General features: G+C 29.4%; 1 protein-coding gene across 1 annotated transcript in view; it reads right to left on the bottom strand.

The window, feature by feature from the left end:
* LOC111622333 (serine/threonine-protein kinase ULK2-like) overlaps nucleotides 1–10,301 on the bottom strand; it is a 66,251-nt gene extending 55,950 nt beyond the window's left edge. The window contains exons 1-6 of the mRNA XM_023364694.1: nucleotides 10,240–10,301; nucleotides 10,127–10,159; nucleotides 4,234–4,270; nucleotides 3,085–3,135; nucleotides 2,516–2,712; nucleotides 1,011–1,112 (exon numbers count right to left, since the gene is read on the bottom strand). Of these exons, the coding sequence (XP_023220462.1) occupies nucleotides 1,011–1,112; nucleotides 2,516–2,712; nucleotides 3,085–3,135; nucleotides 4,234–4,270; nucleotides 10,127–10,132 (393 nt within the window). The 5' untranslated portion in view covers nucleotides 10,133–10,159; nucleotides 10,240–10,301. The remainder of the gene's footprint in view (nucleotides 1–1,010; nucleotides 1,113–2,515; nucleotides 2,713–3,084; nucleotides 3,136–4,233; nucleotides 4,271–10,126; nucleotides 10,160–10,239) is intronic.
* Nucleotides 10,302–12,570: the final 2,269 nt, after the last annotated feature.

Raw genomic sequence — 12,570 nt, forward strand, 5'->3', positions numbered from 1 at the left:
AATTTTTTAAATGGTATGTCTTAAATGTTATATGTTTTAGAATCGTTATATAATTTTTAAAAAATGTAATAATCTAATGTAAATGTTTCTTCTTATCAGTTGACTGATGAGGGGCTATATGCCCGAAACGTGTAAAAGTGCCCGTATCAACTGAATAAAGTGGATAAACGCCAAGTGTTTTAATAATAACACAGTCTTGTGTTCAATAGTAAACAAACATCAAACTCAACTATTAAGCTACATGAACAGCCACAATGTAAAGAAGAATAAAATTTAATACTTGTTCTTTTTCACCTTCTTCACTTTTCTAACATACATTGACATGTGTATCATTAATTTAAATAAGACATGCAAGGAGCTGCCATACCAATATAGCTGCTCCTTGCATAATGATGTGTTGCTATTGATCTTGAGCTATTGAGCTATTGCATTTTTATGATAGCCTATCTAACCATGCTGTCTATATAAACCATCAGCAATGTGGGTGACACACTCATAAATTTCTAGTTACATCAACGAAAATGATTACAAGTAAATGCATTTTGTAACTAGGATATCCTTTGAATAGCACTTTCCATGAAGAAATTTATAAAAATCAGAATGCTTTTAAACTCAAAAATAATTAACTTTTTAGCTGAATTTTCTTGAAAAGCTAAGAGAATTGATAACTTAGTTATAGTATAAACAAGTTTGTTAACATTATTAAAGAATTTTATAAAGTTTTAAATTTAACATATTTAAAAATTATTCAAAAACTACTTACTTATATGATTTTATAATTACACATTACTGTATAATTATAAAATCATATAGCTTGAAACTATTAAGATTTCTTATTTTAATATAAAAATCAGAAGACAGTGAAAAAATAACAAAATTTGCTAAAAATCACTGATTAATTAATATTAATAAATGAAAATGTACAATATTTGATTACATAGTCTTTCCAATTATGTTGTTATATACAAGTATTCAGAAAGAGTAAATGTAATTAAAAATTTGTTATGTACCTGAAAAGGAGCCTTTCCAGTAAGACATTGGAAAACAATTGTTCCAATACTCCACAAATCTGCTTTAGCATCATATTGCAGAGACATTATAACTTCTGGTGCCTATATTTTATAAATAATAATAAATGCATTATACTATATTATAAAAAATTCTAGTATAACAGTATTTCCCACTAAATATAAATATTACAATATTTTATTTCTAATTTATGTTTCAGTTAAAACAGAATAAAATTATTTTAAAATATTTTTTATTTTATGATTATTATATTATTAAATCTTCAGCTACTATACAGGGTGGGGCATTATTAAATCTTCAGCTACTATACATTTTTGAAATGGCTAGAATTCACCACCAGGTAGAGTGACAGATGTGTGGTAGGTAGCATGAAAGTAGTGAGGTCTTAGCATTGTCTTTTCAGTTGAAGGCATGGAGATGTGGATGACAGAACACCATGTGTTTGTGTACGATTGAGGAAACAGTTGTATGCAAAGGGGATCACTCAGTCATACACATTTGATAGAAAAACGTTTCCGCATCTTTGCGTATGATGGAAACGTATTCCTGTCAGATGTGTGTGGTTTCAACAGGATGGGGCAATGGCCCACACAGCTAGAGCATCAACTGACATTATTTCTTGTCCTCATTTCCAGTTTCAGTGACATTCATCGGCCTCCTCATTCGCCCAACCTATCCATGTGCGATTATTTCTTGTGGGGACACCTCAAGGCAAATGTATATGAGCATAAGCCTGTTCTTTTCAAGAACTGAAGGAAGCTATTTGTGTGGAAGTCACCAAAATTGCTTCCAGAAATGCATCACTGATAATGGACACCACATGGTAAATGTTGTTTTCCATACTTGATTCTCTAAAATGCTATTTCAATATGAACTCACATCTTCCAACAAATACCTTTTGTAGTAACAATTACAGTTTTTAAAAAACGTTCGTCCTTTCTGCCCCACCCTGTACATCATCTGAAAGATACAAAATCTCTAATTAATCTCTCTTATGTGTAATTTTATTATACAAGTACAGACAATTTTCTCTTTTAATACTTTATTACAATGACAAACGCTTTTGATATATTCAGTTAATATCACTAAATCATCTTCACAAAATGCTTGGAATACTAAAGTTTAAAGATGATTCTACTTGAATCTATATTTTGCATGTTAAATTTCACTAATAAATTACTTCAAAGCTTTCCAACAAAAATATATTTAGAAATTTTTCTTACTCTATCTCTGTATTTTCAATAATTTGAAAATATATTTGTCAATGAATATTTCCATCAGTTAGAATTTGACAACTAATCTTGATAAAATGTCCTAAAAATATATATGCTGTTGAAATTTTTGATGAAATTTCAACAGCATATATTAGTTAAGTCACATGAAATTTTTAATTATTCAAAATTTGAAAATTAATATACATTTTCAAAATAAAAACACATAAATCATTATTATTAATAAATTAAAGAATATTAATTATAATATTTACCATATACATAGGGGAACCACACAATGTAGCTGCCATTACACCATCCTGAAGAAAACGAGCAAATCCGAAATCAGCTATCTTCAACGTAATATCACTTGGTAAAGAACTTGGTTTTCCAGAATAACATAATAAAATATTTTGTGGTTTCAAATCTCTGTGGACAATTCCTTTTGCATTCAAAGCCTTCATAGCACCAGCTATATTTAAGAAAAAAATTAAAAAATAATATAATCATTATTTAATCGATTTTAAATAATTTTCTTCTCTTATTTTTAATAATTCTCTACTATAAAATGTTTTGAACTTTAAAACATAAAACTTATCAATAGTAAATTAAAAACTTTAAAATATTTCAGAAAATATTTTGGGAGAGAGATTTCCTTGCTGCACAATTCAAGAATTGTGAAGCACAGAGTCTAGAAAATCAACTTAATTGTATTTAAAGTACATTTTCTATTTTGAATAATTTAACAGCTTTTCTATAAAATTTATTTAAGATGGAAATCTAAAACTGCCCGTAAATATAACTTAAATGCTTAAATAAAATAATTTATAAATAAAAATCTTACCCAGTTGTTTTAAAAACAAACAAATTGTATCCTCACTCAAAGTTCCTTTTGCTATTTAAAATAAAATTTATATTTTTTCATTAATAAATATATATAAATGTTTGATAATTTTATTTTATTCTGCTCTTTTAAAAATGTAAATAGATAAAATCAAATTTTTTTATTTTAAATACAGTAGAACCTCGATTATCCGGACTAATTGGGGATGAAGGTAGTCCGGATAAGGAAAAATCCAGATATTCGAAACAAATACTTTAATTTGTCTTTTAATGATAATACAACACGTTTTCTTTTCGATGACATATCGGTAATATTAAAAGTAAATACTGTATTTAAATCGTGATCAAATTTTCAAGAAACAAACGTTCGTATTGAATTTGGACTACTACTGACCAACGCTAACAGACTACCTATTGTTTAAAAGGCCCTCTGGTGGCGCAAGAAGACGGATTTTATAAAATAAAAAGCAGTTGAAACTGCATTTTTATGAATAAAAATTTGACAAACTATTTATCGTTTTATGACGAGTAAAATTTTTTCGTCGCGTTCGCGGCTTTTAAGTAATGCATAAACCTTCGAGGCGCGAGGCCCTTCGGACCGCGAGGCATAGGCGGTGGCCCACGTCGTCCATGCCTTACGCCGCCCTTGGTCATAGAAATGATGTAATTTGAATATAAATTATTTATAAATACGTATGTCAAGTTATATTTTTATTACTACGTAAAATATATTTAAGAGTTTACGACCACTGTGCTGGGTGAGACGTTGTTGAAACAAAAAAAGTTATGCATTCCATCACGTACATAAACAGTGTCGTAATTCGCCAAGTGCAAATCAGCAAATTTGTAAAATTTTTGTTTATTTTGAACAATCCAGATAATCGAAAATCCGGATAATTGAGGTTCTACTGTATTTTGAAATAATTGAATACAATTCTGTATGTCAATTTTTTCATAACCTCTCTTGGTGTCCACTTTACTTATGTGGCCAGAAATTGTATATACTAAAATGTGGCCACAAAGTGAAGTTTTGCTTTATATACATAATAATTTCTTAAAACTTAATATTTTAAATCTTTTCATTTTAAATTATACTGAATTATTCAATTATTTGAATTAGATTTTAAAAATTGAGTAATATAATAATTACCATGTAAATAATCTGCTAAATCTCCACCATTGCAATACTGAAATAAAAAAATTCAGAGTAATTTCATGTAAAATTTAAACTGATATTTTAATATGTCTTATCTATAATATTAAATAATTAAAAAAATATATATTCTACAATCTACTTTTATAGAACTACAGGAAATCCTTGTTAATTTGAACTTGAATAGTTTGAAATCCTGTTAGTTCATAAACTGTAGTTCATCTTGTATTGTTTGTCTGGTCAGGAATATACAGATTTACAAGTTAAGGAATTCAGTTAGTTTGAAATACTGCTACTTTAAAATTCAAAGTGAAAATCCTGTCCAAACTGTGATATGTGTATGTTAACTCATTCATTTAGATTGAAGTTTGTGTGTCACCATACTGTAAGAGAACAATAGCCCATGAACAACTCTAATCTGGTTAATATGACTTTACTTTAAAATTAACACATTTTTAGATGGCTCCTTGCACATCAACCACCCTTTTCTCTTATCTCATAAAATACGATTGAATTTCAGGGTTCCAAGATATGGCTACAAGTAGCAGATTGAGATATTTGTAGGGCTCTACACTACTACACTTGGGCAACTTATTACTTTTTGGGTTACTTTAAAAATAATTTGGACTACATTTTGAGAATTCTGCTTTACTTTATAAAACCTACCTGGCAACCTCTGAGGTTCTCACTAGCACATGCTGTTTACCTGCAGTTTATTTATATTATTATTAATAATACAAATAATAAGTAGTATTCTATATACATAAGTAGTGTTCTGTTTACAAAGCTGATTTCCATTTTCTTAATAAATTACATCAGTTACATGGCATTTGCCATATTACAATATGTAAATCTTAGATAATTTAATGTTGAAATAATTTTGTCTATAGAATTTCAAACTAATGAGGATTTTTTGTATTTTAATACAGTATAACCTCTGAATAGCAGACCAAGAAGTTTGTCTGCTATTGAGAGATAAAATACAGGATGGCTGCCAATATGTAATGTAGTTATCATATAGTGAAGAATATGATGGATTACATAAACAACAAATCTGTGTTAGGGATATGAAAATACCAAGAAATATATGTAACATATATAATTAAAATATATATATACAGTATATTAATTATCTTTTCAACTTTAAAAAATCACATTTTAATTGAATTCTAAATAGCAAACAGATTGTAGAGCATACCTTAATTAAATAGGAAAAAAAAATGACAAAAAAATGTAAATGTTGACTAATTATTAATTTATCAAAAACAATCTGAGTGGAAGTAACGAAAAAGAAAAATGAAACTCTTATTAACAAATAACTCTATTAAACCTGATACATTAACACCAAAGCCAACCACTGCCATATGCTATCGAGCAGTGGTTGGCTTTGGTGAAACTGTTATTATGAACAGAAAGGTGAATGAAGATCGATTTAGATGACAAGAGTTCAAATGTGGAGTTACAGAGACAATTTGCTAGCCACTTCAAGGGATGAGAAATGTATTTGGTATTTTTGCATTTATAAGATCATTTATGATCTAAGTGACTAATAAAAATCAATATACAGTAGAGCATCGATTATCCGAATAGTGATCAACCGAAATGTCAACCGAAAGCTTTCCAGTCAGCAAATTTAAATTTCTGCTAGTGCTGTGGTGCTGCAATCTTTGGCTATGTCTTGGATTACTCCAATATTATTTTTGTTGGTGTGCATGTTTTAGCTGGCAGCACTGTCATAACCATGAGAGGGTACTTAAAAACGTGCCAGGATTTAAACGAATTTCTACATGGGATAGGTTAATATATTTTTTCGTACATAATCAGTTATCCAAAAAATCATTTTTCCAAACAACCCCAGTTTACAATTAATTCAGATAATCAATGCTCTACTGTATTGATTTGTCTACTTTGTAGTTATCAAGTAGGTGTAATTTTTGCTTTAAACAAACATCAAGAAACCCAACAGATCTGTAAAGCCAAACAATCACCAAATTACATCAGCTACTTTTCTGCAATTATATGTAATTAATTACTAAATAATCTGTCACTAGAGGGAGGTTTAGGAGCCATCTCTTATTAAATTTAATATAATTAAATTAATATTTATTAAATAATTTAGATTATTCATCCCAGTTATTTAAGGGTTTGAGTTCCACTCTCAGCAAATTCTTTTCTTCCAGAATATTCTAAATTATTTAATAAATATTAATTTAATTATAATTATTAAATTTAATAAGAGATGGCACCTAATGCCTCCTTCTAGTCACAAATTATTTAGTAATTAATTACATATAACTGTGGAAAGTAACCCAATGTAATCCAGTGGTTGTTTGGTATTTTTGCTTTTCTCAATACATGATTTATTAAAAATTACTTTAGCCAAAACTGTTAAGATCACAAATGACGTCCTAAATTCCATAAAACTGAATCTTCCTACACTTTAAAGTGGTTGGCAAATTGCCTTCATAACACAGTCTTGAACTTTCACTGAATAAATGCTGTTGTCTTAATCTTAAAATTGTTTCTTTTTCATTGCTACTATACTATTCTTGTCAAATGAATGAATAACTTTGAAAAAGTTTATGGTTTATTGTTACCATAAGCTTAATTTCAACAATAAGACATAAGTTTAATAACATTAACATGTATGATGATAAGTGGTGATTAACAACCTAATCACATTAGTCGTCTCTAACAGATAAAGAGTATTGTTTGGCTTTTTACAATCTGCCCTCCTCCCCCTATTCCTATTTTAAGCCAGTCTTCATTACATTCCTGTAGTCAAATTGTTGTCCCAAAGAGTATTTGAACCATTCTTTGTTTTTGTTTTAAAATATTTTGTTTGTAACTAATTCTTTCAGAATATTGAAAGCAAGACTTTGTGTTTTCACAAGGTAGGTTATTGACAACAGCATCTATTATTTAAAGTGTCCTCTACTTATAGGTAAATATAACAGATGTCCTATTTGAAGGGTCTAGGGATTATAAAAATGTCCATTAAGTACAGGTGTCTGCTATTTGGGAGTGTCCATTAATGGAGATTTTACCATAAAATAAATAATTATAATATACTGTGATTTCACAGCAGCATATAACCCAAGATCATGTATAACCACAGAAAATTGAAAGAACAAAATAAAATCTTAATATAATTAGCCCTACCATATACTCTACACCTCTGGGGCAGCCATTGAAGACAAGGTTGTATATACCAGTATGTATTATCAAATGTTGGAATAACATTTGTAAAATTGACTGATGAGGGACTAAAAAAGTCTGAAATGCATTTTGATTTCAATGAAGGATATTATAAGGAGTAACAGTTGTCTTCAGTGTCTAATCATTGTGACAAATATAGTAAAAAAAATTGGATAGAATAGCCAATTACCAAAAATGATAATGCTAATATGTAGTTTAGAAGTTGTCATCTCAAGCATTAACATATTGGGCTGGTTGAATAAAAGGTAGTAAATGCTTAAAAGTAATTAGTAAAAGTAAAAGTACTTACTGCCAATGTTCCCTCTAAGCTATGCGGCCGAGCACTGCTCAAATTGTTGCCGTGCACGAGAATTTGTGCGCCGCGCAGGCAAGCATCCACACTGATTGTTGTTTACTTATTTCTCACTCTGTCTGCAATATGATTATTGCTACATATTTTTCGATTAAATACATTAAATCATTGGCAAAAGATAATATTTTGTATGGAAGTATGTTTTAAAATAAATTTTAATCTCTACTTTATAATTAATTATTTTAATTTTTATAGGAAAAAATAAGATTATATATATATATATGCTCAGAAAATTTGTTTGCTCAGAATCTGCTCAGCAAAATTATCTTTTGCACAGAGAAGTACATATTCTGCTCAGCTACAAAAAGAATTAGAGGGAACATTGCTTACTGCAAGTAAAAACTTTGAAGTAAAAGTACTTACTTTTTGTGTGTGAATAAAAGCTTACTTTTACTTATTAGTAAATGCTTACACTTTTAAGTAAATACTGGCAACACTATCAAAATGGCATCACCATGTGAAGAAGAAAGCCAACTGATCTTTATGAATGTTTTAAAAAAATATAGATTATTATTAAACAAGTCACAGGTTCCTGCTATTAAAAGAAAAAAAGAAACTGCCCTTCAACAAATGATTGAAGAACTGAAGATAAATCATGCAATTGAGATAAATAAGAAGCAACTCATGAAGAAGATGAACAACATGAAAACTGACTTTAAAAAAGAAGACAGATCTGAAATAGACTGGGAATAACCTGATTGTGATAAAAGAATGAGAAAAGGTGATTTTTGATTTGGTGGATGGAGAGACAAACCTGACTGTAAATAGTATTGCGGGTAAGTAAACAATAAAGTTACAAATTTGTCCTGATTTAGCAAAACAAATCATCATTGAATGAAGGCATTTTTACTGTGTTACTTTCAACTAGCAAATAATTAATTTTTATTAATTCTAGGTGCACAGTCTGTAGGCATATTGGCAGGCCCCAGCAGTCAAAACCCGAAGTGAGTTTGATAATGAGAAAGATGAAAGGGCTGAAGAGCAGTCTTTTATATCTTCCATACCTCTTCCACCCTCTGGAAATGAAAATAAAAGAAAATGTATTCTTCCGGAACCAGAGGAAACTAAATTGTTATCAAACAGTGAGTTACAACAATTGTTGCTTCTTGAACAACTGGAATACATAAGCATGAAGAAGGGGTGACTCAATGAATCGCCCTCACCAACCATATTCTTATTGCCATCAAGTTCCAAATCATTAGAACATTCAGAAACTTTGCACATCGGTTAAAAACGTTTGTATGACAAATAAATAAAATGATTCTGCCTGACAAAATAATAAAGTTTGAAAAACTTTATTAAATAAACTCTTTATTAAAAAAACTTTGATCCAGCTAAATAATAAAGTTTGAAAAACTCAAACTTTATTATTTAGCTGGATCAAAGATTGTTGTATTTCTAAATTTTCGTAATTCATACAGTAAGAATAATACCAAATAAATACTGATAAACAACACTAATGATATTTTGAACAACATTGTGAAAAAATTTGAAAAAATATTCAATGTAACTTCACCTGATAGTAGAATCATAAAAATTTTTTCCCTCATTAGTAATAATTTAGTTATGAATCAATATTTATTTTTAGCAAATTTTAATAGTATGAAAATAAAAAATTACTAATAACTCATTAAAATCATGATGATGATGATAAATTTTTTCAAAATTATATATTCATTTAATTAGAAACTATTCACAAATTATCTCTAATATTTCAGTAAATGTAATTTTAGAAAAAAAAATAAGAAAATGTAACTGTTTTTTGGCATTATAAAGAATATAAGTGAACAAAGTTGACATTAATTGAACAAAATTCATACAAGTACTTTCCACAGTTTATTAGTCATCCTCAGATGAGAAAGTTCTGACATCAAGCACAAAAGATTCAAATCTCAAAAAGATGGAATACATGTTACAAATTTGAAAGGATAACAGATTCTTGTATTTTCTTTAGTTTTTCTATGTGATTTTGACATGAAGTGCTTTAAGTTCTTTTAAATATAATTTTAATAAATAGTTAGAATAATTTAAATAAACTCTTTTGTAAATTCTCAAATTTTAACATAATTTAATATTATATATTAAATACTTGTTTAACTTAAAAAAGAATTTATAATATATTATTAATCCAGTTTATTAAAATTCATCACTTTTGTTAAAATAATATGATTCTTGAAAACAGTAATAGTTTTAAATAGAACTTATAAATATTTTTTAAATTTAACTTCTAAACATAATTTTTCATACTCATCATTTAAATGACTATTTTATGTTTTATTAATAATAATTTAAATTTTTAAAAATTCTATAAAAAATTACCTCCATCACAAGATAAACATGATGTAATGTTTCCTAAAAATAAAACACATTAAATTAAAATTCTAAATTTGATTTTTGTTTTGCATTGAATATACTATATATTATTTTCTTACTTTGCAGTCAAGAAGAGCAACAACATTCTCATGATGAAGTTCTGCTAATTCCTAATAAAACAAGAAAAAAAATCAAATTATAATTTTTGAGAAAAAATATATTAATATAAAGTATTAACAAACAAAAATAGCTGTAAATATTTTTTTTAAAATATTATAATTTACATTATTATAACTTATTGCAAACAAAATATTAATTATAATTTACCTTAATATTTTGAGAATATCTTTCAACTTCTCTAATCAATTTACTGTACATTGATCATATTATATTTTTAGTAAACTAATTTAACTAAATTTCTAGAGGTCAAAACCACATATCAACTGTCAAAAATAATGATGTCTATTATAAATTAACATATTGAAATTTACTGTAGCATAACTCTCCCCGGGACTATAATAATAGTTAATGATCATTAGAAGCCTTGGTAAATATACCGTATTTTGACGAGTATACAGTCGACCCCCCTATAAGATATAGATACGTTCCATTCTTTAGGAATTTGATTTCTTACGAATTCTTCCAATCACAACCTGACACGTATCAAGTTTACGGACTATGGCTGTTTGAAAGATTTTCTTCCATAAAATTAATCATCTGGTGCAGTATCACCTCCTTACTGTGCCTAGAAAGGCATTTTGTGTGGTCCTCCTTTGATGCCTGTAGACTGTCCTTGATCAGCATTCACAGGAGGAGAAAGCTGGGTTTCACTGCGAAAGATTGTACAGCAAGCAGATCTCCCTTCAAAATATCATTGAACAATGCATTGAGTATCGACAGCCATTGGCCATCAATTTCATTGATTTCTAGAAGACTTTTGACCATGTTTACCGCGAGTCCCTCTGACAGATCCTGCAATTACATGGTGTACCGACAAACTTTGTCACCATTTTCAAGGCCTTCTACCTCCATTCAAGTTGTTGCAGACAGAAGGTGGTTATATGAACTTCTTTGCAATTGCAACAGGAGTCAGGCAGGGTTGTGTCCTGTTCCCTTTCATCTTCTTCATTGTCCTTGATTATGTCATGCGGTGGGCAGAAGAGTCTGGTGCATGCGTTGGGGCTAGCATCCACTGGTTTGACAAGGACTGTCTTGGAGATTTGGTTTTCTGATGATATTTTTCCTCTAATAGGGCAATATATCCTATTAGAGGAAAGTGATGCTACAGCATGTCAGACTGCATTGGGTCGGGGGACACACAAAATTGGCCTTAGGATAAACGCCGTAAAGACAAAAATTGTGCATGTATGTAACACTGCTTAAACGTGAACAGTAATTGTCAGGGCACAATAATTGGAGGAGGTGAAGAGATTTACCTACTTCAGTAGTGTTATTGCCCAAAATGGTGACGTGGAAATGGATGTGAAGTATCATATTGGAAAAGCAGCGGCAATCTTCTGGAGGATAAACAAGATCTGGTCCTCACCATCCATCTTATTGAGAATCAAATTCTGCCTGTTCACCTCCATCATGATTCTGATAGCTGTTTATGCTAGTGAGTCCTGGAAGATATCAGGAAACATCAATAGAAGGCTCTATGTCTTCCAACAGAGATGCCTACAACGAATCCTAAAGATCCGATATTTAGATCATATCACCAATGAAGAGGTTCTTCAAAGGAGTGGGATGTGCAAACTTCATAACATTGTTGCCCGTAGAAAAGTTTGATTAGCCAGCCACATTTTTCGTATGAAGAACAATAGGATTCCTAAAACAGCTATGAAATGGGTCCCCTGGTGCCAAACAAATTATGAGGACGCCCAAGGAATACTTGATGTAGAACTTTTCTTCAAGATTTGAAGATGCTCAATATGACCTAGTAGAAAGCTCAAGCCCTTGTCCATGATTGAAACCGATGGAAGATAATTGCTGTCCAGTATGCTTCCTAGCATTGGAGGAACTACTACTACTACTACTACTACTACTACTACTACTACTACTACTACTACTAATNGATATTTTAATATGTCTTATCTATAATATTAAATAATTAAAAAAATATATATTCTACAATCTACTTTTATAGAACTACAGGAAATCCTTGTTAATTTGAACTTGAATAGTTTGAAATCCTGTTAGTTCATAAACTGTAGTTCATCTTGTATTGTTTGTCTGGTCAGGAATATACAGATTTACAAGTTAAGGAATTCAGTTAGTTTGAAATACTGCTACTTTAAAATTCAAAGTGAAAATCCTGTCCAAACTGTGATATGTGTATGTTAACTCATTCATTTAGATTGAAGTTTGTGTGTCACCATACTGTAAGAGAACAATAGCCCATGAACAACTCTAATCTGGTTAATATGACTTTACTTTAAAATTAACACATT

The sequence above is a fragment of the Centruroides sculpturatus genome, unplaced genomic scaffold (genome assembly GCF_000671375.1).
Source record: "Centruroides sculpturatus isolate CEXI.00-Female unplaced genomic scaffold, Cexi_2.0 scaffold276, whole genome shotgun sequence".
NCBI lineage: Eukaryota > Metazoa > Arthropoda > Arachnida > Scorpiones > Buthidae > Centruroides > Centruroides sculpturatus.